The sequence below is a fragment of the Marmota flaviventris genome, chromosome 12 (genome assembly GCF_047511675.1).
Source record: "Marmota flaviventris isolate mMarFla1 chromosome 12, mMarFla1.hap1, whole genome shotgun sequence".
NCBI classification, from domain to species: Eukaryota; Metazoa; Chordata; class Mammalia; order Rodentia; family Sciuridae; genus Marmota; species Marmota flaviventris.
The window spans coordinates 99790572-99818137 of NC_092509.1; the positions used below are offsets into that span (position 1 = coordinate 99790572).

The 27566-nt window shown below is 47.9% G+C and overlaps 1 protein-coding gene across 2 annotated transcripts in view; it reads right to left on the minus strand.

The window, feature by feature from the left end:
* Positions 1 to 5980: 5980 nt before the first annotated feature.
* The window catches only part of Brinp2 (BMP/retinoic acid inducible neural specific 2), a 98568-nt gene continuing 76982 nt past the window's right edge, over positions 5981 to 27566 (minus strand). For both annotated transcript variants that reach the window (XM_027934966.2, XM_071600285.1), the window contains 4 exons: positions 16301 to 16406; positions 13248 to 13484; positions 11660 to 11882; positions 5981 to 10140 (listed from right to left, as the gene is read on the minus strand). In XM_027934966.2, the coding sequence (XP_027790767.1) occupies positions 9024 to 10140; positions 11660 to 11882; positions 13248 to 13484; positions 16301 to 16406 (1683 nt within the window). In that variant the 3' untranslated portion in view covers positions 5981 to 9023. The remainder of the gene's footprint in view (positions 10141 to 11659; positions 11883 to 13247; positions 13485 to 16300; positions 16407 to 27566) is intronic.

Here is a 27566-nt window from a genome sequence, read left to right on the forward strand (position 1 = left end):
GCTGAGAACTGGACTAGTGCTCTGGATTATTGATTATTCTCACCTGTCCACCATATTAGCCTTTGTGTGTCTTTGTGTGCCCACAGATAGTGCTGGTAGGGATATATTTTTCTGTAAACCAATTCGAGTCTGCAGTAAAATAATTCCCACAGATGCTTCTGGTAAAAGCATAAGTCAGAGCCAGAATGCATTAGCTGAAGAAAGGGTACACCAATAAAAGAAATAGACAGTACTTGAAGATGGTATGTTCTTGTATAGAGGAAATTATAAGAAATACACACACACACACACACACACACACACACAAATGAACAACCGCTAGCATGAATTCAACAAATCTGGAGGATATAAAATCTACATAAGAAAATCAGTTGTAGGGTTGGGGTGGTGGCTCAGCAGTAGAGTGCTTGCCTAGCATGCATGAGGCACTGGGTTCAATCCTCAGCACCACGTAAATGTAAAATAAAGATATTGTGTCCACCTAAAACTTAAGAATAAATATTTTAAAAAGAAAGAAAATAAGTTGTAGTTCTGTTCACAATGAACAATCCAAAAAAGAAATCAAGGAGAAATCTCCATTCATGAGAGTACCAAAATAATAAAAACTTAAGAATAAATTTAACCAAAAAAATGTGACTGGGTTCATCATTGACAGCAATTAAAGTCTTCAACAAATGGGAAGTTATTCCACATTTATAGTTCAGAAGACTTAAACAAAATTTCCTATACTGATCTACAGATTGAACATAATTGACATTAAATATCATCTACCGTTTTTTTTTTTTTTTTTGTAGAAATTGATAAGCTAAACCTAAAATTCGTATTGAAATGCAAGGGACCCAGAATAGTCAAAGTGTCTCAACAAGGAAAAACAAAGTCAAAGGATATACATTTCCTGAATCAAAATTTACTACAATGAAGAATGTGGTACTGGAATGAAGATAGATATGTAGATCAATCAAATATAATTGAAAATCCAGAAATCAAGCTATACATTCATGATTAATTAATTTTGACACTTGTACCAAGACAATTCCATGGTGGAAAAAAATCTTTTTCAATAAATGATACTGAAATGATTGAACCCATGCTAAATAATGCAGCTGGACTCCTGTTTCATGCTGTATACAAAAATTAACTCTTATTGGAGTAGAAGCCTAAAACTAAGGGCTAAAACTAAAAACTCCTAGGAGAAAACATAGACATACACTTGATAATGCTGTTTGATAATGCTGCTTTAGATATGACACCAAAAGCATATGTAAGAAAACAAAAAGTAAGTAAATTGGACCTCATCAAAATTTAAAACTTTTGTACTCCAAAGGGTACTATCAAGAAAGTGAAAGAAAAAAAATCACTTAGTGGAAGAAAATATTTGTAAATTGTATATCTAACAATGGACTCATAAAAGAACTTTTGCAATTCAACAATAAAGACACTTTTTTTTTTCAGTGAGCAAAACTTTTGAATAGACATTTTCTCAAAGAAAAAATACAAATGTTCAATAAGCCCATGAAAACATCCTCAACAACATTAGATGTTTGGAAATGCAAATAAAACACACAATGAAATACCACTTTCTATCCACTGGCATTGGTGCAATCAAAAGGCAGATAATGATATATGCTGGAAAGGATGTCCCCATGAGAATGTAAAGTGCTGCAGCTTTGGAAAACAGTCCTCACAAGGCTAAACCAGTTATCATGGTAACCAGAAATTCCATTTTAGGTAAATACTCAGGAAAATTGAAAACCTATACTTACACAAAACATGCAACCGATGCATATGGCGGCATTATTCATTAATAGCCCTAGTGAAAACAACCCAAATATCCATAGTCTCACAAATGAGCAAGTGAAATGTATAATAATGAAATGTTATTCATCTTTAAAAGAAATCACATTCTGATGCATGCTATAACTTGGATGAACCTTATGCCGAGTGAGGGAAACCAGACACACAAGGCCATGTTTTGTATCCTTCCACTTACATGATATGTTCAGAACAGGCAGGTCCATAGACACAGAAAATAGATCAGAGGTTGCCTGGGTTGGAGACTGAGGGGGAATAGAGACTGCCTGATGAGGTGCAGGATTCCTTTCTTGGGTGATAGAAATGTTCTAGAATTAGATAGTGGTGATCTATGCACATCTTTTAAAATAAAACTTACCAAATGGCATGACTTAAAAGGATGAACTTTATGACATATAAATTATATATGCATATAAATTATATATCAATGAAGCTGTTTTTTTAAAAAAATGAAATGAAGGGCATTGGTTCTGGAGGATTATAGAATAAAATATTAGGTTAAATGATGGTTCTGTGTGTGAATAAGTGTGTAGGTCTATGTTGCTCCCACTGCTTACATTCCCCCACCTTTCTGCCTATCCACATCTTACACTTCCAATATAACTGGAACATCAACTCTGCCTCCCTCGTGTCTGTGTCTACAAACCTTATGGCAGTACTACACCCTGGTTCCCCATCAAATAACTCAACCTGGAATTGACTGCAATTTGGTACTTGCTAAAAGTGCACTTAAGATGCATTATTTGAAGGAGACAGTCTAATGGGCATGTTAACTAGCCATTCTCATAGGTACTCCAAGCTCTATCACTGTAATAAGTTGTACCATCAGAGCAATGCTGCTAGGCCACATGACCCAGCTGAGCCCAGGCATTTCAGAGATGAGTTATGCTGTAATATTATATTCTCTGCTTTTATAGAGGGAATATATAAGAAACATCTATTTGAATGGCTTATCTGTGTCTTCCAAAAAACTATCATTGAAGACCTTTTTCATTATATTACCCAATGACCCTTATATAAGGGCCCAGATGATAAATTTCTCTTTGTTTCCAGGAAGTTTGTTTCAGCAGGTGAGTGACAGGTACTTTCCCCTCCCTTTCCCTGCCTTTTACTCAGACAAAGAACCATCTTACACAGTAAGAACCACCCAAACTTACTGAGCATGTGCCATGGGCCTGCCCTTGCCCTTTGTATGCTGCATCTTAATTGGCCATCACAAAATACTGCAAGAGACACACTCTCATCGTCCTTCTTCTGCAGATGTGTCAATTGAGGCTGAAAGATATTAAATGACATCCAGCCCCACACCCTTTGCAAGTGGCAGAGATGGGATTGAACCAAGGCAGCTCCACTCCACAAAGCAATGCAAGTCCAGCTCTTGCCTTTGGGTAGCTGTAGACCATCCCAGCAAGCTTCATTTTCTAAGTCATCTGCAAATCTTTTGAATTAAGGAAGTGTACATACCAAACCCATGTTTGCTTTATTTCCCATGGCTCCTAGCTGAAAATGCTCAATAAATAATTTTGATTGATTCATTCTTCTAAGTTCTGAGATCCTTGGAAGAATGACCCTTCATAAATTCTGGTGGCTGTTTCCATTAATGATGCAAGGGTGGCAATCACACAGGTTGGAGGAGAGAAGGACAGAACGGAAAACAAAAATCGTTCATTTCCTTGCTTAGATGAGGTGTCTGGGGGTTCACGGAGTGCCGTCTAAAGTCAGGGACCTCTGGGGTTTGCTGGTGTGGATTTAATCATCTCAATGTATGTGTCCGTAGAGTGACAGGTACTCCCTGTCCCTCTTAGGAACAGATTTACAGTTAGGCTTGGGAGAAAAAGACCTCTACCCAGCCAGCACGATGCTGTGAAGAGTTTGCAGGCAAGCCAGCTTCTTTGGAATTTTTATTTAATTAAGTTTCCTTCCTTTTCTCTTGTCTCTCTCTTCTCAGCCCATTGGTATAGATAGGTCAGACATCTCGCTCCCAATTGATGGGGAAATGAAAGGCCAGTAGCACCAAGGTCTTTGTCCCTAAGGTCCCCACTTCACAGCCAGATATGAAGGACCCTTTGGTTTCTTAGTCCCTGTACTTCCTGAAGTCTCCTGTTTGGATGTGCTTTCTATGAGGCTTCTCCTCCAAGTGTGGTCCCTGGACCAGTAGCATCAGCATTGCCTAGAAGCTTGTTAGAAATGTGGACGATGACCCTGTCCCCTGAAGTGCTGGTAATTCAGAATCTGTGGATGACTTAAAGTGGCTGGAGCACTGGTTTCACAGTGCACCCTCCAGGGTGGAGGCTGCTATCTACCAAACAGCCTTCCTAAACTTATCGAGCATGGAAGTCTCCTAAGTGATTCACCAGGTGCTGACTGGTGCTCAGGAGTCAAAAGGAAGGACGCTAACAGTACAGAGCATGTGCCTTCAGAGAGGCTGTACTGCTGCTGCTGCCTCTCTGTCCTGAAATGCTTGTGCATGTTGGGGCATTCCGGCACTGAGATAAAAACATGTGGTGACCTGGTCACTGTGCTCCTAGTTATTAGGAGGTTCACAACAAATGTCATTTGAGCCTCTTTCAGGGAGTGTTTTTTTCTCTGTCTGTGCTCAATACTCTCTGCTGGATACTCTGTACTAAATAATGCACCTCAACTAATTGTTGAAGCCTCCCCTCCCCCTCCCCCACACAATCATCTTGTATAGGGCCCCAGAAACATGGTCCATAGAATTTTGTGTGTGCACTTAGCCCAGCACCGTGCACTAAATACATGAAGGATGAAAAGAAAAGGAAGGAGCGGGTGATGGATGCAGGCCAGCTTTGTGTGTTGGTGAGGTGACTCCTTTGGTGCTTATTCTCTGTACTTTGCTGTTGGAAGGAGAAAGGACTCTTCACCTATGCAAAGCACAGCTTTGATGTCCTTCTTGGCCATTGCCCTAGGTCTAGACCACAGTAACTACACCTTTGGATGCTGGTGATACCCAGGCACCTCTAGCCTTCACAAGGAAGATGTAATGTGGAAATTATCAGAATTTTAATGATCTACAAGCTCTCCGTTGGCAATTCATAGAAAATAACAACAAATTAGAGGCAGCTTATTGCAATTCGAAAACATTGAGCTGCTAGGGTCCTCAGAGAGCCGGCCGGTTGACTGCTCTCTCCCCAGCCTAGATGGAGAGGTGTACTCTGTACGTGAAGCTTTTCAGGGGAGAATCTTCAGTCTTCTCCTTGTTTTAGTAGCTGACTCTTCTTGCTAGAACCAATTACAGGAAAAAATACTTAAGATCCTCCCATCTCTGAGGAGTCTTCTCTTCCCTAGAAGATTGTCTCTCTTCTCCACCCCACACTTCTAAGTACTAAACATGGGCCTCTCTCCTACTCCAGGACCCTGATGTCATTTATTGGCAAAGAGAGGCATAGAGGGCACCTGAAGAGGTTGCTCTTCCTCTACTGATAAATACAACCTTGGGAAAGCTCTATTCTCTCAATCTTTTTAACCTCTTTTTCCTCATGTCAGAAATGAGCACATTAGACTGGATGACCTCTAGAAAACTTCCAACTCCAAAAATCTAATTCTCTAGGTTGCCATTGGGTTAATTTGTAAGGCTATTTCTTCCAAAGGATATCTTAGCTTTAATGCAGACTATAATAGCAAAAAAGTGGGGGGGGGAGGGGGCGCTCTGTGGAATGCAAGACTACCTGAAGAAATCACAGATTTTGGAGGTGATATTTTGGGGCAGGACCTAGTATTTTGTCTACTCTTAAGGCAGCTCCACCTATCATGACTGGTATTTTCGTGTTATTGAAAAGAAGCTAAGAATTGGTTCTGAACAATTTGTGATACCCAGTATTGAAAATTGATATCTTCATCTGTGCTTTGTTTTTCCACACGTGAGTAGACTTGCAGAACATAGCATTATATTATTAGTAGCAGGTATTAAGTATATTATTTAGTATTAGAGGTATTAGTCTCAAGCATTAGGGCAGATTAGCATTTGATGTATTCGTTCTTTGGGGTTACAATTTAGGCTTGAATTCCTGATTGTTCTTATATAATGCATGGTAGTAACTGAATTGTGATTTAATTCTTAATTCCACAATGAGTTCACCAACACTGACAACCCAGTACTAATTAATGACAATTCTTTATTTGCAACTGTGACTAAAAATAGGTGGCTCACATCTTTTGATTATTATAGACCTTACAGATGAAAATTTCAATTGTGGGCAGCCTTTTCTTACCATCAAATCTCTCTCAGCCTAGTTCTACCAGAAACTGATGAACTAATGGCTTCAAGTCTGTACAATCCTTGCAAGAGATCCTGCCCATCCTTTGCACCCTCAGGCCTGCCTTCCAGAAGCAAAGTCTTTGGTCTGCGGCTATACCCCATGCTCTTCTACACCAGACACTCCATCACTGTTCCAGAATGAATGAGTCAAACATCCATCGCTGAAGAACAGATGAGTAGGTAAAATATAAAAAACTTTCTACTCCTATAATTTACTGTTTGCTTAAGCCTTCCATCAAGGTTACTTGCACCTGAGTTCAAAAGGGCACTCCTAACCATTTGCCAATATATAGTCATACTTTCAGATGGAGCAGATACACAGCTTCAGAGTTTAAACCTTCAAGCAGCAGCCAGAATTGGAAGTTTCTATAACCAGATGCATATATTCCTGAAATCATAATACACCTCGCCATCACCTTTCCCCAGTCCTCTCAAAATAAGATCTCTTATCTCGGAAATAAGTGAAAGTGGCATTCTTACTAGTAGCTCTATAGTGTGCTTTCTCCACCCCAGTCTGGTCTCAGAGTCAGAGACAAGTGGCTGAGATGTCCCACCCCTCAGCTCAGCTATGCACCTGGCCCTGTTGGGATGTGAGCCCCGTGTGTTGATTCAGTTTCCTCTCGGGCACTCTTGGTCCTGCCACTGAAAGTCCACTCTGCTAATTCTGTGCAGTCCGTCCTGCTTTGCTATCTTCCCACTCTGAATATTGCTGTGTGTGGCAGTTAACTATTTGCCACGTGAAAAAGTGTGCCTTTAATTCATGAGTGAGTTTCTGTCCACCCACTCCTACAGCATTAGACGTGATGATTTGGATTGCTAAAATCAGACATCAGTGTCTGCCCTAAACCTCTCAAATCCCATCACTGGAAGGGATCAAAGCCTTTCTTTCTACCATTGCAACAAGCTTCCCACCCAAATCACCCTCCTCTGGTACCCCTCAACACTCCCATTGATGAAGATGTCATCTGCTAGTCACAGGCAAGGAGCTTAGTATGATAAACTCACAAAGCAAGAAAGGACTTGAACTGCACTAGCCAATGGCTGTGTTCACCCTTCCCTCATCCCATCACTCTGGATTTCTATCCTGGAAGCCTTCAGAGGAGCTGTATTGAAATACCCCAGGCTGCTTATTTACCAAGGATTTCAGATTCTTGTAGGTTGAAAGATGGTTCGATGATTAAATGTGATATCAAATTCCTCTGTATGCAACAAATAAGCACAGAAGACTCTTGGGCAGATAAGACATGACCATCTTCTCATTGTCTCCTATTTTCTACCAACCAAGATGCACCGCAGTTAGGGAATAGACTACTTAGTATTTATGTGGCGACTTCCTTCTGAATAAAACCAGGGTTGTCATGCCTACGCGTTATACTCGGAACATGTGGAGCACAGAGAAGTGGTTCCGTATCAAATGATATGCTGCGAAGCGACACTTCCCACTGGCAGAAGGCTCTAAGGGGACAAGGGTGCACCATTCTGGCTGGTGTCAGAGCTCCTTTTTAGGCTGGGAAGCCAATGCCACATTTGCACCTTTCCTAATTTACCCCAGACAACGGGACTCTGAGGAATGCTTCCGAAGCCCACCACCGCAGCAACAAGGAGGAGCCCCCTTCCAGCACTTGCCCAGAACAGAGGCTGCAATTCCTTTGAAGCAAGGACTTTCAAACTCTTGTCACAATAGGGGAATCCCTGGTCATAGGACCTGTCTCAATCCTCGCATTTGGGGGAGGTGGGAGAGGAGAGGATGGGTGCGGTCAGAGAACTCTCTTGGAGCATTCCGCCTCACCTCTCATTTAATCTGTCTATCTGTCTGTCTGTCTGTCCACACATATCCCTCATCCCGAGTCACCACAGGCATACCCTGACTTGTGTGCATACTGATCAACCAGCCTCCACGCAGCAACAGCCCCCATCCATGGACACCGGTGTCTCACACATAGCAGTTACAAAACATCCAGGCGACCCAAGGAACTACGCTCTTTCTTTCTCTTCTTTCTCTCATTTTTCCCCCTAAAAAAGGCCTTTTAAAAAATATATTAAATCAAGTAACTTTTTACTCAGATGTTCAGGTGGCTAGAGCAGATTGACAAGGAAAACAATCACAAAATAAATATTTTTGTTTTTTTAAAAAAAGAACATTTCCCTATACATTGTCTCTGTCTTGATGGAGCTGCTGTCTTGGACAGAACAGGTGCCGAGGGAAGAGGAGCTCCGGAGGGGCCACGAGGGGAGCCTGGGACTCGGCTTGGAGGGTGGCTCTGGAGGGAGGGGTGGAGGGGCTGAGCCAGGAGGCACCACCCGCCCCGGGGGCCTGGGTTCCCCTGCTGGTTGCACCTCCGGGCCTCCTAAGGAAGCGACTCCAAGAGCAGTGAGCTCGGCCTGGAGGGGACAGAGGAGGCAGTGTACAAAAATGAGGAACCAACGTAGGCAGCCACAGGAACGACATTTTAAGAAATTTGGTTAAAAAGAATACAAAAGTGACTCCGCAGAGGGGAAGAAGAACTCCCTCCCCGCCCATTTTTGTCCCCTCTGGCTTTCCCGAGTGACAAGAATCACTTGAAGGGTTTCTGTTGGTTGCATGATCGGGCTGGCTCTTCTCCACCTCTTCTTTGGCTCCTCTCCTCCAACTGTGTTCATCTGAGAAAGCACCGGCTGCAGGTTCCAGGCCACTGAGCTGCAGCCTCCCAGTGAGGGTGTGTGAGTGTGAGTGCGTGTGTGTGTGTGTGTGTGTGTGTGCACGAGCTCCAGGGTGCGCGCATCTGTGCACAGGTGCAGAGGCTGTTTCTCTCTGGCCTGCTTAACCCAAGCTTTAGGGTCCCAGGTCCTGGGTGCTGAACGTCTCCTGTTGGCACTAAGGCAGGGCTTGGATTCTCTCTGCACCCTGGATTTGGGGATACTCTCCCTGCCTGGCACTGGAGGAGGTCCCCCCCAGTTAGCTACAGAGTTTGCCTGTCTCATACTCCACAGGATTTGGCAGCTTTGAATTGAAAGCCCTCAGGGAGGACTGGATCCTGCCCACCTCATTGTTGGCCAGCTTGAGCCGATGCCGGAGTAAGCAGGAGAAAAGGTCGAGCCGGACTTTGCCGGGTGGGGAAAGCTGGTTCACCCGGTCCCTGAGCTCAATCAGCTGCAAGAGCGCAGAGTCCTGGGAACCTTGAGTGTATGGGTAGTCCAACTGGAGGATCAAGTCCCGGATGGCATCTGGGTCAAAGGGCAGGCTGTAGCCAAAGACCTGCAAAGTATTGATTTTCATGTAGCCCAAATTCTTCGAGGGGTCCGTCATCTCTAGCGGCTCATAGTAGATTGTCTCATTGGAGCTGTCATCTAGGGACTTGATTCGGCTCCGCAGGTAAACATGGACTGTCTCAAAGAAGGTCTTCCACCTGTTCCCCAGGGTGATAGTCCAGTTCTGGCACTGGGCAGCCGCATCCACGTTAGTCCTTTCCCAATCGGGGAAGTTGCCCTCATTCACGGGCATGAACCAGCTCTCAGAGTGGCTGCCCCCAAAGGGGTTGACGTAGATGGCCATGACAGGCTCCAGGGTGCTGTTCTTGGTGAGGCAGATCTGCAAGGACAAGGCCAACATCACGTGCACTAGCCCAGGCTTATACTTGTTGCTCTTCAGGGTGAGCAGCATGCGCTTCCTCCACGAAGGGTCGAACCAGCTGCCCAGACGCATGTCGTTGCTGATGAAGATGGAGTGGACCTCGATGCGGCTGTCCCGCTTCTGCAGCAGGTACTTCAGCTCCAGGTCCTGCAGGTCCGTCTCCAGCCCGAGAAAGTTCTCCAGGGACTCGGCCACCTCTGGCCGGCACAGCCCCTGGGCCAGCACGTAGCCGGGGTTGCAGCTCCCACAGCGTGTGCTGTTGTCTGGAGCGCAGCGGGCACAGGCGGGCCCTTCACCCAAGGCACAGGGGATGGGGCCCTGGCAGGAAGATTGGTCATAGGGGCAGGTGCAGCTGTGGCTCTGTTCCAGGAAGGTGCCAGGGAGGGTGCTTTCTCCACAGTAGAGGAGGGACTGGACTCGGTTCCACCAGTAGGACAAGGACCTTGGGGAGAAGAGAGAAAAATGAAGCAAGAGTCAAAAGAAGCTTCACGCCACCAACATCCCTCAGAGCAGGAGGTTCTGATGAAGACAACACCCCAAGTTCTCTGAGCGGTAGGCACCCTGCTGCTCCCCTCTGGACCCACTGAGTAAAGCCAAGAGCTGCATCTGAAGGATCAGCCCAGAAATATCTGACACCAGACTATGAGCAGCCATACGATAGTCTCATTCTTTTTTTCAAAAATGGAAGATCTCCAGCATCTTTAGTATCAAATTTTGGTTTTCAGTCTTCTACATTAGAAGGCGCTCCAAATACTCCAACAATTTCTTGCTGACTTCATCTCCACTTCAAGGGCTCCCTCCTTTCTATCTGCTCGCCTGCAATCACTCTTCACCAGGACTGGGAATTTCCTATGACTGGCTCTCCTGAAGTTCTGCTACATCCTCAGAGAGGTCTCTCCTGACATCCTATTCGAAGGAACCAACCTTGTTTTCATTCAACCTATGGTCATTCTCAGTGTCCAAAATTATTATGTTTGTTGTTGTTTCCTGACTTCTAGACCACTTCCCTCCTGCAAACACAGGGAGACCGGGGCACTGTGTTAGTGACCAGCATCTTCTCAGAGATCAAGATTGTTTCTGGTAGGTGGGAGCCATTTGTACTTAGTTGTTGAAAACAAATGAACCCTCTCAAAAATCCTGTTGATCCGTCCTCTCCACTCACCTGTGTGCTTCAAGTAGAGCCCAACCCCTGGACTGCTGTAGCCAGGCTCCCCCTCTAGAACGCTGTCTCCCCTGTGTGATCCAGACGGTCTCTATCTCTTCCTGCTCAACCTGCCCAACATGCCCTTCTCCAAGAAGTCTTCCCTCTCTGATCTGTGCCTCTTGGAGACCATCCCTTTGATTTATGTTCTGCCACAGAGAATATAAGTGGCTGCCACATAGTTATAAGTTTCTAGTTTTTATGTTTCTGTGTGTTTGTTAAATCTTTCCTACTCAATAATATTCCCTGCAGCTAAATAGTCGGCCATGGAATATGAAGTTAATAAGAGCCTTGGAATGAAGGAATGGATGGGTGGGTGATGATGCCTGTGACAACATGGCCCGCTAGGTCTTCGAGGGCCTGGGACTCGGAATTCCTTCTTCCTGTGACCAAAGCAGTCCATTGTTTGGACAACCCAATGTGTCTTTCTTATTATATGCAATTGGTGTATGAGCTTTAACTCCACCCCTCTCTTTCTTAAAAGACTTGTTAAAATGGAAATGAGTGAGAATGAGAGTACAATCAGAACAGTATTTGAATCTACTATAATTTAGATACAAGTAAAATTAGTCTCTTTCTCTTTCTAACTTCAGACACAACTCGCCATTGGGAACTGCCCTTGTGAGAAGGTCATGATCATGGGAATCAAATGGCTGTGTGTGTCTCACTCTCTGACCTTCCCTGCTAGACACGGGTCCTCCCTGTCCTTGTGGGCTATTGCAGGGGGCGCTGTGCTCTGGCTCTGGCCCAGAGTGCTCACCTCTCCTTGGGAAGGCGGAAGCGAGGCTGCCGGTGGCAGCGCTTGCAGAGGTTGAAGAGGCGGCGGACGATCCGATGGGTCTTCTTGAACAGCACTTTCAAGCTGCCTCCCAGCTGCTGGTAGCGGTGCTGGAGGCCAGTGTCCATGGCCCAGAACTGGGAGATGGCTGTGGAGTTCAGGAACCGGTCATCGGGCAGCCTTTTCAGCAGGGCCTGGAACTCTTCTGTGGGTGAGAAAACAGGAGTGACGGAGGCCCGGCTGTGCCGAGGGCTGGGAGGCAGCGGTGCTCCCAGACCAGGGACCCCTGAGGGTCACCGCATGAAGAAGGAGGCTCACATCCATGTCCTGGGTTCTTTTGCCATTTTACTAATTATAGCTTTATTGATAAACAATTCACACACCACGAAACATGGCTTCGGGAGTTTTCAATCCTTCCTACCCCTTTCTGAATTTCAAAACAGATCTCTGCCACCACCTGGAGGGCCAGAGGTCCAGCTCTTGGTCATGGCCTTGGGCTGCATCTCTTCCCCCCTTTACACCTCCCTGTGAGTATCCCGCAGCACCGTCTCGGGCTGATCTTCAATAACATGGGGACGTCCTGATGGACGCGGGGAGCGTGTCACAGGCAGGCCAAGGACAGCGCCGTGCTCGGCTCAGAAATCTTAGAGACCTTTCAGTCCCTGTGAGCAGGCTCTCCTTGCACACCCTTCTCTCTGCCTCCCGGTCAGATGGCCATTCTTTCCTGTGGCTCATCTGGAAGCCCTGTGCTTTGGGGCTCGGGTTCCCTGCTCCTACCTGCGCCCTCCTCAGAGCTCTCTGGCACTCGGTGTTTCTGAACTCATGCTCAGGTCTCTCTCCTTGGCTCTGCTTTTACTTGATGCCTGTAACCTTCAGGTTCCCTGGTGGGGGGGCTGACTCTCTCCTATACTCCTGAGAGTAGCTCCCGTGGTGAAGGCCTGAAATGATGTTCTGGAATATAGCCCACCACCGTTGCCCAAAGCATGGGCTACGTGCTGTGGTGTTCTTCTTAGCGACTTCCCTCAAGTGATTCACACCACCTCGCTCTTTCACACACGGGGAAACTGGAGCATGAGAAGGGGCATCACAGCCAACCCACGGTCTTCAAGCTGGCCAATAATAAGGTAAAGATGCAAAACCCATTCCTTAGAATCCAGGTGACATTGATATTAGTTACAACACAACAAGCAACCACTAGCTTCCACGGGTGCCACCTGGAGCCATTCTACACTCTGGGTTTATTCAGCAAGTATTTCTTGTGCCCCTTATTGTAGGCTCTGTTCTAGGAACTGCAGGATCAGTAGCAAACAAGACCCACAAGCTCTGTCCTCAGTGATATTTATCATAGCTTGTTAAGTCTTTAAAACACACTTCTTGGGTCGGGATTATATCTACTTACTTAAAGATAAACTCAAGCTTCTGAGACTCTGGGTTCTGATCCTACCTGCTTAAGGCCACGGAGATAGTGACCGAGTTGGGTTCCAAACCAAATCCACCGTGTTCTTGCCATTGCACTTCACAGTCAGCCCCTCTTTGGCAGGGAGGGATTCTGGGCCAGCCGGCTGCTCACCTGACTCCTCAAACTGCCGGTTGTGAGTGGCCCAGGCGTCCTGGATCTGCAGCAAGCCGTCCTCCATGGCCTGGATATCGGCGTCCGGACAGTTGCATTCTGGGAAAGTGGGGCTGCACTTGCACCAGCAGTCACTCTCCTTGCAGACCAGCTCCCCCTCAGAGCTGCACGTGATGTAGCTCAGGGCCGCAGCTACAAAACGCTCACGCAGGTACTCGGGCAGCAGCACCTGCAGGCCTGGGGAAGGGGTGTGTCCAGGAATCACTGGGCAGAATCGGTGGGGACTCAGTTCCCCACACCCCGATCTGCAGGAACCTGAGCTGCAGTTCTGCTGACTTGTGAGTCCTGGGCTCAAGAATGGTCCCTCCTGGGCCTGATCCCACTATGTCGTTTGGGAGAGAGGGGTATCCCTGCCCCAGTGAACTGAAAATGTGGACAAGGAACACCAAAGCCCAACAGTTAACTTGACCCCTCACACCAGCCCAATTGAGACTGTGCATATTGCAAGAACAAGCTTGTTGGCTATGTATCAGCATTTCTAGAATGGAAAACAGGAAGATGTTACAGCTCTCATGGGGGAGGAGTCGAGGCTTGAAGGGTCGGCTCTGCCTCCGACAGCCATCCTATTTCTAGCTTAACTGAGGTTGCAGTAGGCATGCTAGGGCATTCCTGGATCTGACTCTCCTGGTGTCCCACCCCAGCCCTGATGACTAAGGAGGCTGCCCTGGTTAGAAACAGTGGCCAGTGAACTTCACTCAACACCTATGCCAGTACCTTCTATGTGTGATTGCTAGTAACACTCATGATCATCATACTGCAGTTTTTATTTATTTCAGTAATGTATTAGAAATTGAGCACAGGGGCATTCTACCGAGCTACCAGCCCAGTCCTTTTTATTTATTTATTTATTTTTTGAGATAAGGCCTCACTGAGTTGCCCAGGCTGGCCTCAAATTTGTGATCCTCCTACTTCAGCCTCCCGAGTAGCTGACATGACAGGAGCACACCCCTGCACCCAGCTATACTGGTTTTTGTTTGTTTATTTGTTTTTGTTTTTTGTGGTGTTGGGGATTGAACCCAGGGTCTTGTGTATACTAGATGAGCACTCTACCAACTGAACTGTATCCCCAGCCCCTATACTATATGGTTTTTATAGATAAGGTGATTCAAGCCCAAAGACAATGGCCTTCCCAAGTCACAGAACTGGTAGAATTTGCTTGGAGGCAGACTCTGTCCTTGTCCCACCATATCACGTACTTGGGAATGGCTTCCCCATCCTAATAAGATTGAACTCTTAAGGAAACTTGAAAACAGGATGGTGGTCAGTGCCCCCAGATCAGTCAGGACTGATAGATCTGAATGGCTCTCAGATCTCTTCCAACTGGCTTCCTCTAATCTTGGATATTAAACACTACATTTCTCCAAGCTTCAGTGTTTTCACCCATCTATGATGGATGTCAATTTACCAGCAGCAGAACATACTCCTGGTTGGCTTCAAGCCACAGACAAGGTAGCTGTTGGAAGCCTACCAATGGAGAATGAAGGATGGTTGTGCCTTGGGATGCAGCCTGGGCCATGGTCAAAGTCAGACCTGCAGGAAGCTCCCGCAGTACAGATCCTGTGGGCCCTTATGCCAGGAGAACGGGGGATTGGGGGACTTCTGAATATAAAGGCTCCTTTTATCTCAAAAGTATGCTGGCTCTATTTTCACACCCTTGACCTTGACCTTGACCTTGGCAGTAAATCACACTGTCTAAAATGTTTATCCCAGCCTTGGCAGATTTCAAACTATCACTTAAAATTGTCAGCCACAGTGGACATTTGTTGTTCTTCTTGCTTGAGGTCTGCTTCCTATTCAGAACTGCTCCTGAAGTCCTTTCCTGTCTCTGTGCCACCAAGGCACTACAACATCCTCCCCACACACCCTCTCCTTCCACCCCCAGGACCCTCCTCCTCCTTAGCATGTTCTCATTTCCCATTGCTATAAAATAAGTGCCCCGAGCAACGTCTGCATGAGTGATAGCTATAAAATTCAATGGCATCAACGATTCCAAATGAACCACTAGACTTTTTGAACTTTACTCATCACTAATTTCCAGACACACACCCAGCCCCCGCAGGAATGGGGAGGAGAGATGCTAATTGTATTAGGTAGCCCTAAATAAAATCGCGTTTTACTCTTCTTTATTATATATTTCTGGATTCCTAAAGCATTACTGGGTCGTATCTGGCTCAGGTTGCCTGGAATTTGTAATCGTAGATCCTGGGTGAGGGCTATTGATTTTGTAATGCTGAGACAATAATATCTTAAACAGAGTCCAATTCAGTTAGGCCATAAGAAAAATGAGCTTTTCTTCCTGACTCAGTTTGCATAGCTCTTCCCGTAAGATGCCTGGGGAACGGAGGGCAGGGAGTGTGGCCTCCCCTTATCTCCAGCCCTCAGACCTAGCATGGTTCCCTTGCCTTTTTCTTCCCCAGTTCTCCTTCTGTCTCCAGTCAAAAGGCTCCAGTTTCTCTCAAACTCTCCTCCTGACTTTGAAGCTCCTTGGAAGACCACAAACTAATAACAGAAAGCAGGAGCCATGCCCAGGTCACTGTCGCAGTAACCAGTGGTCCCAAAGTTTGTAGATCTCTTATTTGAGCTAAAGGTGGTGACCTCCTAATGACTCTGCAAAGACCAGTTATCCCTCTGCAAGTCTTTAGGATAAAGCAGAGAGACTTTCTGAGTAACAAAGCAGATCACTGAACTAGGTCAAGGCTTCTGAGGGTGGAAGTGCCATTCCTTCTAGGATGGTGTCGGGGATTTTGAGGAGGAATATGAGATGGGAGGATTTAGGTGTAAGTGGTGGGATCAGTGGGTCTTCGGTGGAGGGCATCAGGAGTCTTCTCAAAAGAATGATGGAAAGTTATTAAACATGGGTCCCAGAATTTGTGTCAGTTCTTGTTGCAAGAAGGGCCTCACCGAATGGGAAGGCAGGACCTTTCCTAGCTCTTTGGAGATCTGGGTTTCCCACCGGGTGTAAGCAGTACGAAAACCGTCACGGAGCTGCTTACCTAGTAACTGCACTTTGTTCTCTGGGCTCTGCACCAGGACAGAGCTGACCGAGTCCAGATTGTCATAGTTGCTGCAACCCAGAGGACCGGTCCTGGTCTCTGTGACCTAGAGAAGGAAGGGGCAGGATACGGATTGAGGAAACAGGAGGGAGCTTCTCCTTCTCCAGTCATCCAATGGAGACTCCCACCCTGTCCCTGTCCAACCAAAGGAACACAGTCACTTTGCTTCCTTGTCCCGAGACAGGGAGTGTCTCTGAGGTATAGCTGGTGGCCCGGTGTCACATTAAGGAGAAGCCTTCCAGAGACAGCTAAAGGGAATCTGTGTTGGGGAAGAGGAAGTGCAATGGGGGCTGAGGAAGCTGGAGAAGAGGTGTGACCCATAAGTCAGAGTCTCCCCCAGAGGAAGGTGGGGCCAGATGTGGTCCCTGTGAGCCTGCTGCTGAGCCCAGCTGCAGCCACCTGATGTGGGCCTCACAGGCTTTAGGGATCCCGAGAATGGAAAGCACTAGAGAAATATGAGATGTGAGTATTATTATTAGTATTAAACATTTAAGTCCCACCTCAACACCGAGATGTCCTTAGAGAAAATCAGCCATGGGCTCGCTGCATATTTTAATAAGTGTATTAAATATACATAAACTCTTATAGCCATGTAATATTGCAAAACACCATAGAGTCATTTTAAAATATTATAAAGTTGGCCCATCAGTTTTCCCTGATGTTTAAAGTATCAGATGAAAAATGGGGAGCTTTAAATGCACTAAAATAATTATGTAATAAGAATGATGGGGACCCGAGGCCCTTTCTTCTCAGGATCCCTGAAGTCTTTGCCAACAATCAATCAACCAATCAACGAGTATTTATTGAGCAGCCACTGTTCAGTTCCACACAGTTCATCACACATTCATGGAGTACCTCGCTGGAGTTCTTCAAGGAAGTGCACCCCGACACCTCGGACCTCCTCTTGGAGCTCCAGGCACCTCTGTTTTGCTGCTGCGTGAGCTGCAGTTTCAGCTCCTTTTCTGGGAGGGGCTGGTTCATGTCTGGGCCCCACACACTATGACCTCCACAGAGATGAGCTCAGATTATTTTTCTTACCATGTGATTGACAGCAGCTAGTTCAGTGCCTGGCATACAGTAGGTACTCAATGACTCAGAGAACGTAAGAGGAACGTGTTCTAGGCTTTGCCGGGTGGACACAAAGATGTACAAGTTACATAATGAGTCCTGGGGGTGGGGGGTACTTATAAGAATGTGGCAGAAGGAGCCCTGAGGAACGTATAGCTCTGCACAGAGGGAAAACAGGAAGTGGCCCAGGAAATTCCGTCTGAGCTGGTCCCTAAGGATATGTAGAAAGTGGGCAGGTCAGGAAGGGAGGGGACAGATGGGGCAGTGAGATCTACAGCACCTGGGCTCAAAAGTGCATAGCACAGGTGTAGCACCCTGCTGGTCACCCTGGGGCACGCCAACCCGCAAGCACATCACAGAGCGGGCTTTGCTTGCACTTTAAAAATGCACATGGGACGGAGTAGCCGAGGGAGAAGCAGCGCTACACTGACTAAAACTGCAGCAGGAGAGAGACAGGAGGGATCCTTGGAGCTTCCAGCAGGCCCAGAAGGCTTTATGGGCCACCAAATGCCGCAGTCTGGCTGGGCACAATCAGGAGCCACTTGTCAAAAGAAACTAACTTTATTTTTAGAACCACACACGCCAAACAAAACAGCCTCTCAGGAAAAACCCTCAGAGCCTCAACTGCCACCACCGGCTTTTCACAAGCCTCTCTCTCCAACACAAGCTTCTCTCCACCTCCCACAATCCTCCTCCTCTTGAGGCCGATTGGCTGGGTCACGTGGGTGGAGCCAAAAAGGTCCCCCAATGAGCAGCTCCGTGGTCTGAAAGGGCAGGGAAACAGCCCAATGAGCATCACCGCAGAGGAGCCAATCAGCTAGATGTTGCTGGGGCCGCTGTGAGCCAATCATCAGCCGGCAGCTGGAAGTTTGCTGGGGCCCCTTCGGCTGTGGCTCTCAACAGGGGAGCCCTACAGGGTTCTGGAAAGACAAGCAGCAGGGGGAGGGGAGAGAGAGGGAGAGAAGAAAGAAAGGTGACTCGAGACCCAGACCTAGGGGCAGCACAGACAGCGCCTGAGAGGCAGCAAGACCCGTGGATGAGGAGCAGGACCCAGACAGGACAGGAGCACAGGCGGCCTCTCTGAGTCTTCCATTCCACTGAACCTTCGCAGGAGCTCACAGGGACAGATCTCACCTCCCCAGAGAGGAGACCGAGGTTCAGAGAATTGCAGGTCCTGAGACCACAGGGCTAGTGAGGATTGTAACTTTTGAGCCTCCAACTCCAGCTCAATACCTTTTTGTCTCCTGAGAAAGCAGGTCAAAGGGCCGCAGAAAGTAAAGAGGGCCGAAACCACTTAAGATGCCATCACTCTCTTAAAAAAAAAGAATTCTAAACAGACCAGTCCATCCAACGTATATCGTGATGTGCCGGCTCCTCAGCATGTTGACATGGGGAAAATAAATTGTATTGACCTGAAGTCAGGATCTTTATCCTTGTATTACAGATCAGGAAACCAAGACCCAGACGAGTTAAACAATGCACCCAAGGTCACACAGCTGCTCACCAGCAGGGCTAGAATTCATTTGACTTATTCTTTCATTCTTCCATTCACTTATTTGTTTATTTAACAAATGCTTAAGGAATATCAAGAAACCATAGATGAATAAGACCAAGTCATTGCCTATAAAAAGCTTAGATAAGTGTTTAGGGTCTTCCGCGTGGACCTGCTTCCCTCCACAGCATGGGGTCTCAATATTTCTTACTGGGTGAGTAGCTAGTAGTCACACTGGACTGGGAAGAGGAAGCCTGACTCACTCCAAAGCCAAGTCTTCTCTTTCTATATGGAGTAAGAATTCCTACAAGAAGAGCTATGGCCAAGAGATAGCCTAGCGACTCTGGGGAAGCCTGTCCTTCCTGGAATAGGGTGGGCTGGACAGCAGAGGTACGACGGTGGGTGTGGTATTGGGGAGACTGGCCTGTCTCTGCCTCCAAGTAAGCTGGTCACCAAAATGTCACTAAGTTTTGTTTCGGCTTTCCCACTTACCCATTCCAGAACTGATCACTCACCCACCAGGTCTAGGCAGGGAGGGAGCTGACAAGCCCTATGTAAAGGTCAGATGTGAGGCCAGGAGGGAGACAGGCCAGAGGACAGCCGCAATAGGAAGGTTCTTGTCCCCTCCCTTACCCCACTCCTTTTCCCACCCAGGGTCCATCTGCTCCCCTCTGCCATTTTGTTCACCGTCTGGAACTGGCCCTGACATGATTCCACAAGAAGACAATCAGGCAGGTCTCTGCGAGGGTGTGTGTAGCTCCCCTTTGTTAACTGGATGGGGAGGAGGAAGAGACCTCACCCTGACCCTCGCGCTCATCTCCTGATGTCGGGGAGCATCAGAGCCAGAGCTCCACGGGTGGGGAAGGCTTGGTCAGGTTTCAGGAAATCCTGATGACTTAGCTCTTTTTGTTGCTGTTCTCTAAGACCATCTCTCTCCTAGGAAAGTAAGGAGAAGGGAAGCAGAGCGGGAACTGGCCAAGGTTCCCTGGCAGGTACTGCCCAGCATTGACTGAGTAAACAGAATAACTGAGAAGCCCCCTCCTCACGTCGTCCCCAGTGTGGTGAAAGCCACAGAGCTTCTGAAGGGTCCGTCAAGAGAATCCTAGAGTTTTCTCCTCAGAGAAGGCAGACAGCTCTGGCAGACTATAAAGAGGCCCAGAGAGGCAAGGCAAAGTGCAGTTCACTCAGGCACCAGGTTCAAAGAGAGCCTCAGAAAGGGAAAATAATTGTGTGCTAATTGGTCTGTTGACAGAGATCATCCTGCTTCCAGAAAGCCCTGATGGATCTCGGGTTCATTAGCACATCCAATTTCCCATAAACAGCAGATGGTGCAAACCCTCACTCCGGGAGCCTACTGTCCTGCCCCTGTCCTCACCCCCAGACTGCTCTGTCCTATCCGGGAGGATACCTGCAATGTGCCCTGCGCAGTAAATGGGCTTCTACTTGTGAGCACTGGGGCTGGACCTGGAGTGCCCAGCCGATGGTGTGTGCTGCCCACGGCTGCAGAGAGAAGCCCAGGCTGCTGTAGCAGGAAGTCCCACAAGTCATTTTAAAGATGAGGACATGCTCCCTTTGACCAGCCAGGGGTCCAGCTGAACTTTTGTGTGTTCTCTTCAGTGAGCTCATGAGCATCTCATAATGTCCCCACCAAATCCTTCCATACCCTTTGACTAAACAGAGCTCTAAGGAAAAAGGTTCTCTTCCTTCCTTATGGCTCTGATCTCTCCCAGGGAATTACAGAGAGGACACATATGTGTACAGCCCTTTACAGTTTGTGAGGTGTTTGCATGTGAACTATATCATTTGGTGTCACTCTGGCAGAGTCAGAGGTAACAGTCACTGTTGTACCCATGAGGTAGGACAGGAGGAGTGCATGAACCACCCAGAAGGGAAGCCAGCCTCGGTGCCCAGGCGGAGGCCTGCAGACCTCCTGGGGTGCATTTGCCATTTTTTGGCTGTGAAAAGGAGGCCTGACAGTCCTGGGGCAGGCACAGGCTGTTAGGGTGGCACACAGGGGGATAAAGTATATTGGAAGTGCTTCAGTGTTTTTAAAACCAGTGCAGCCGTATTTTCTGAGTATAAATGCTGGGTAAATTATCTGAGTGTAAACAGCTGGCCACTAGGGTCATACAGGAGTGAAACAGAGTTCAATGACTCCTTAAGGTCATAGAAATAGTAAATGTCAAGGCTCAAGAGTCCAAACATGACCCTCTGCACCTCAGGAAGTTCGTTTCCCGCTCACCTGCAGCCTGCCCTGTAGCTGCCACTGAGCGTCTTTTCACACGCCAGACCCCATCAAGGGGCTGAGGGCCATGTGCATGACATAGAGTCCTGGGGCTCCGGGATGTACTGTCATGGGTGTGGGAGGGAGAGAGCCGCATGTGAACTGCTGAACTGCAAGGTGACAAAACCTATAACAGAAGCGTGTGCTGATGAGGGTAAACCTTGCTACCAACAGCGATGTTCAGTGGGGTCCCAGAGGAAGGTGTTAGATAAACAGGCAGGAGCAGGGCACCTCTTTCTCCACATTAGTGCAAAGAAGTTGCTAAGAGAGAGTAAAAGGTAAGTGCACATTTGCTTAGAGAAAAAAAAAAACAGGCAGATACCCCGGAGGACTTTTCTCTCATGAGTAGAGCCCTCCCCCTCACCCCACCCACCCCATCCGGAGTGATGACGCTTGGCAGCCAGCTCGACCATCGCTAAGGCATGTTCAGTAAGGGAGGGAGATGGCAGGTGCCCCGGCACTCACAAAAGACATTAGCTAGTGAGGATGTGCTGCGGATGTGGCCAGGGTACTGTCCCTTTCCAAGTGGATCTGTAACTCCTGAGACTTGGAGGGTGGAGGTAGGAGAGGGCGTGACATCAGCCTTGTTTGCTCGTGGTTTTATGAGCTCTGCACCCACAGGCTTTATGATAGATGTGGTTTTCAACTCCTACCTGCCGTCCACTCCACCACCACGGCTTTACTGAAGAGGTGGGCATGGTAGAGGCTCTGAAGCCCCACTTTCTGTACTGTGGACTCTGGACCACAATTTTTTTCTCAAGAGAATTGAGAACTGTGCCACTGAGGAAGAAAAATCCAAGGGCGATTGCAGATATTTACAATTTTGAGATCCTAGATGATTATCAAGCACCTTCTCAGAGGGGTGACATATGAATGAACAAGAAGTGTCCCTGCCCTGGTGGCACTGGATGACAGGTGAATCAGAAAGGTGATGTGCAGCCAGGGCCAGCATCAGTGCTGCTGTGAGGCAAAGCTACATGAAGAAACCACGGAGGCACAGAAAGGTCTGGAATCAACGGATGGTGACTCTCAGACAAGAGAAGCAGGAAGGTGAGGCTGGGGGAGGTGAGAGTGGAGACACGTGTTCCGAAAGGAAACAGAGGGGGCAACCTGGGAGCAGGACCATCCTTCACGAGCCCAGATGCCTGGGTTGGAGTTCGTGTCCTTGGAGATCTGGGATAGTCTTCACCAGAGTCCTCTTAATAAGCCATTTTGGAACTAGAGGCACCTTGAGTAGCTTCCTCTTTCCACTAAACATGCTCACATGCTTTGCCCAGCCCTGAGCAGACCAGCCTCATGCACGTGGGGAACGCCAGGTCTAGGGACTCTCTTCATCCATTCCTCATTTGGCAATGAGTGGTCTACTCATTACCCATAATGCGGCAAGCTCTGCACTCTTACAGGGAATCAGAGCTGAACAGGACTCAATCTCTCTCGCGAGGACCTGAGAGTCTCAGGTGGAAATAATCATGTTAACCGGCAATTACAGTTCACAGGACAAGCCCTGTGAGAGAGACGTGTGCTCGAAACACTCCAGAGGAGCATCAGCGACCTTGGGAGTCAGGAGAAGCTTCACCGAGAGTTATCTTCCCGAGCTGAGCAAAGAAGGGCAAGGAAGAGCCCCTCAGGTGGACAGACAAACATTGCAACATGGCAAGAAGCAAGTGGCCGGGAGGTGACCTCTGAAAGCAAGGAGCATTTTAATACAGACTGGCATTTCGGTGGAACTGGGTTCCTGGATGGGGATGGGCGCAGAGTGGAGGCCAGAGAGCGAGGGTGGAGGGGAAGATAAAGGGACTGTTTAGAGATGAAACTAGAAAGACAGCGGGGATAGGTCTTCAGTGGTCCTACAAGTCTGCTAAGAAGAAGAGGGATCAGCCCCTTTCAAGCTGCACTCATGGTTGGTGCGATCCTTACATTTTCTTAATAAATAGCACAGAACTTCTTCTGGGTTGAAGTTGTTCCAATTAGTCAACCATTTTAGGATGAGGAAACTGGGGTTCAGAGAAGTTGGGTGATAAAGCCACCGCGAGCAGTGGCCGTGCGCATGCTCAGGTGGGAGCCAAGGTCTGTCCGTCCTAGCACTCTGCCACCTGGCTCAGGTTCAGAGGTCAGGTCTGGCCCGTGTGCAGCAGAGTTCTCTCTGAGGCAAGGGATGAGATGACGGGATGACTCACTCACCGTCACAGCGCAGAGAGTGAATCAGGGAGAACAGCTGGGAACAGAGATAGAAGACTAGTTAAAGGACAGAATGACAGAGCTGGGAGGTCCTGGGTTGAAGGGGTGCAAAGGAGGAGAAGGAGACACAGGAGAGACTGTAGGGAGAGCAACGAGTCCAAGTTAGGGACAGGGGGAAATGAGGCCACTAAGGGCCACAGTCGGTCAAGCCAAAGGACAGGAAGGGACGTTAATGAGACTCTTGTGCTGCGGACCCAAGGCCTACCTTTCAATTCCTAGTCAGAACTTCCCAGTTCTTCTCCAACCTTGGGACAGAACCCACCACAGCACTGAAGAGGAGAGAGGGGCTTCCACAGAGTCCTATGTCCTCGGGTAGTGAAAGTCACCCTCATCTCCCAGACACAGCGTCCCTGCTAATCTGATCCCTTCTCTTCAGTGAACTTCCTTGTGCTCCCTGTAGTTAGTTCATGGTGGGTCCTCAACAGAACCCCTAATCCCACCTCTCCTTGAGAGTCGGCTTCATTTCTTTCTTTCTTTTTTTAAATTGAACCACAGCCTAGCTGCCTGGGGGGGGGCGGGGTGTCCCCACAGCCTTCTCTCGTGGTGGCTCTCTTGTCTCCCTCACACTCCTGGGCATGAAACCGAGGTGTCTCCCCCACTGTGATTTCCTACTTCTCTTTCTTTGGTATAAGCATCTTTGGCTCCTTCGAGTCTCAGGCAATGTCACCCCCATCCCTCCTGGTTTCTCTCGCTACCCTCCCTCAATCCTTGAGGATTTTTAATATTAAAATCACCTTTGTTCTTACCAGCGCCCGCCTGTATCATTCCTACTGACTTCTGCATCCACATGGATGGTCCTTTAATACCCGGCCTCTCAGATCCCTGGCCACCTAACCTTGCCCCCTTACCTGGCCTGGGCTCCTGTCATTGTGTTTGAACCCCTCTTACCCATCTGTGCCCCAGAACCTGTAATTTCCACTTGTAATTTCAGGATTACGTATCACACAATCATACTTTCTCTAGTCCCCCCCCCCTCGCACACATCTTCGAGGCTACTTACACGTTCAGTCTTTGGACCTGACCAACTTTCCATTTTTCACCATCCCTCGTTGACCTCCTTCCCCTCCTTGCCCGACCTAGGTCCCTTCGTCTGGCACTACGGTCACTCCTTGGCACACACTCTCAACATCCCAGTCTCCTTTCCCTTTGATCTTGTAGGTACTCATATCCTGGTTAAATCCAACTCTCCTTCTGTTCTTTGCCTGCCTGTACACAATCTGTTTTCTGAGGGAGCTGATGAAACTCACAACTATGTTGACTGGTCTCGTGATGACATTGTTGTACTAGGAAATGCAGAAATATTCAGAGACCGCTGATTGGATTTGTCAGTCCCTCCCTGGTTGGAATGGACTGTCTTGGTGGCCACCACAGGCAGGTGCGGGTGGCTGGAGGAGGAAGTCACTGGGGGGATCCTTGGGAGGGTGACTCTTCCCTGCACCCTCACCCCTGCTCCCCTGCCTCCTGGCTGTCATGAGCTGAGTGGCTTTCCTCCATCACGACCTTCCGCCATGATGATCTGCCTCACCTTGGGCCCAGAGCGATGGAGTCAGGGACTGAACCTCTGAAACCATGGGTCAATTTAAACTATTCCTCCTCTAACTTGGGTGTTTGATCACATCGATGAAGAGCGAACACAGGCAAGAATCTCACGTAGGCCTTTGGTGCTACCCAGACGTCCACCACGTTGACCCAGTCAGCTGGCCGTCCTGACAGCGGCCCCTACTCTCTGAGAAGCCCATTTCAGACATTGTTTTCTCAACAGTTCCCTCTCCTTCCTTTCAGCCAAGGACGTCGCTGCTTGTTTCACCAAGGAAACAGAATTAGCCAGAAGAGAGCTGCTGTCTTCCCGCCACTCCTGACTCCTCCAGCATTGCTCCAGCATTGGACACACCTCCCGTCCCTGTTGCCACCCGGGAAGAGTTACATTTCCAAGCAAGACCAGCCCCTCCACTCCCACACAGAAGAGCAGCCCCTCCCACCCAAGGGTGTACTCTTGCAGTTATCTCCTGTCTCTGCTGCACCTTCACTGTGCCCCTTACTACTGAGTCATTTCAGTGTCACACCAATACGCTGGACCCTCTCCAGCCTTCCTTGACCCCACGCTGCTCCCCAGCCATCACCGGTTCTTCTATTTGCCTTTAGAGCAACAGCACTGTCTCTCTCCCTATCTGATCCCTTCTGTGCTTTCTCTCTTGGACCCTGTCTACTCGGCCTCTTGTACCCTTCATGTCACTGAAGCCAGTTGTTCTGCTACCTTCAAGGTTATAGCTGCCTTCGAGTTGCCAGGCTGAAGGTCAGTTCTCCGTCTTTGCCATAACGATGGAGCCATGGCTTTCACCCAGGTGCCCGGGCTCCCCGTGGCTGTGGGATACACTTTGCTTTTCCTGTGATCCCACCTTGGTTCCCTTTGTATGTCTCTGTCCTGTCTCAGGCTTCTCGCTAGGATTCTTTTCCTCTTCCCATTTCTGAATGTTGGGGTGCTTTCCACACAGGTTCAGGGCTATCTTAGTGGCTACCCTCATTCCTTGAATGTACTCCTCTCTTCCTTTCCCACATTTTTGAGAATCAACTACACCTGTGTATAGATTTGTGTGCCAGATTTCTATCTCCAACCATGATTTTTTTTTTTCCTTGAAATCCTGGTGTTTATGTCCAACTGCCTATTAGAGTTCTCTACTGGGATGTCTAATGGGAACATCAAGTTTCACAAGTCCACATTTAAAATCAAAAGCCTGGTTGATTTCTTCCAGATCTGCACCCCCTGCCAGGGTTTTCCTTTTCAGTAAATGGAATCACTATTTGTCTGGTTGCTGAGGCCCCAAATCTTGCTGTTAGTCTTGAATCCTTTCTTCCAACCCATTACCTAGCCCTGCAGGCTCCACCATCAAACTGGATTTTGAATCTGTCAACTTCTCGCTCCCTAGGGTACCAGCTTTGTCTAAGTCACCAGCAGGAAGGGCCTGATGATTGGGCCCTGCACCCCACAGCTGATCTCTCCCTCTCCAGACCCCACACAGGGCTCTCACGGTGCTCATGGAAGACACAAGCCTCTTCCCTGGGACATTGACCCTTGCTCTTCCCCCGTCCATAAGGCTGTAGCTCAAGAGACCCGCGTGGATGGCTCCCCTGCTTCCTTCAGGTCTCTGTGTAAGGGGTCCTCCTTCAGAGGTTAGACCTGAGGTCCTTGTCCCCATGTCCTCATACCTGGATCCATTTCTCCATGCCATCAGTCACCACTTGACACTGTGTGTGTATTTAACTATGGCTCCACCATTAGAATTCAAGCTGCACGAGGGTGGGATTTTATATGTTTTGTCCACTCTTGTATTTTTAGGACCCAGAATAGAGCCTGACACATAGCAGGCACTCAATAAATATTTGTCAAATGAACGAATGGATGAACAAAATGTCCTTGTGAGCTTCAGCTGGGATAAAGCAGCCTATGACACGTATTTGATGTCTCTTCACCACCTTAATTTTAGACTTAGACTTTAAAAATCAGTATTGTCAATTATTTTGATTAATTTTCCCTAGAACAATAGGAATTTTACTAAAAATCTCCTACATGTAAGAAGAGAAGATGGGATGGAGATCCTAGTAGTTGAAGTCACAGTATCTCCTGATCTTTCAAAATTATGCATGAGATCATGTCACTCCCCTTCTAGAACGCTTCTGTGGTTTTCCACTGCACTTTGACTTTTATCAAAACTCATCATGGCCATGTGATCTGGCTGCAGGCTACTTCTGAACTTCATCTTGTAGCAGTGTCTTTCTTGGTCACCTCTCTGCAGTCACAAACAGCCTTCTCTGTGCTTCAACGAGGCACCTCAGGACCTTACTACATGCTGCTCTGCCCAAACATTCCTCCCTCAGCACTACACACAGCTGGGTTCTTATTATTCCATCTCAGCCTCAAAGTGTCCTTCCTGACCTGATTAGCTGGTCCCTCCCACATTCTAGGACACCTGTCTTTTCTTTATCTGAAACTACTTTGTTTTGCTTATTACCTCGTCCTCCCCTAGAAGGCAACCTCTGTGGAAACGGGGACCTTCTCTACCTTCCCCAACAGTCCCTGGGCTAGGCCCACTCAGAGCAGGTACTCCAGGAATATGTGCCGTGGGATG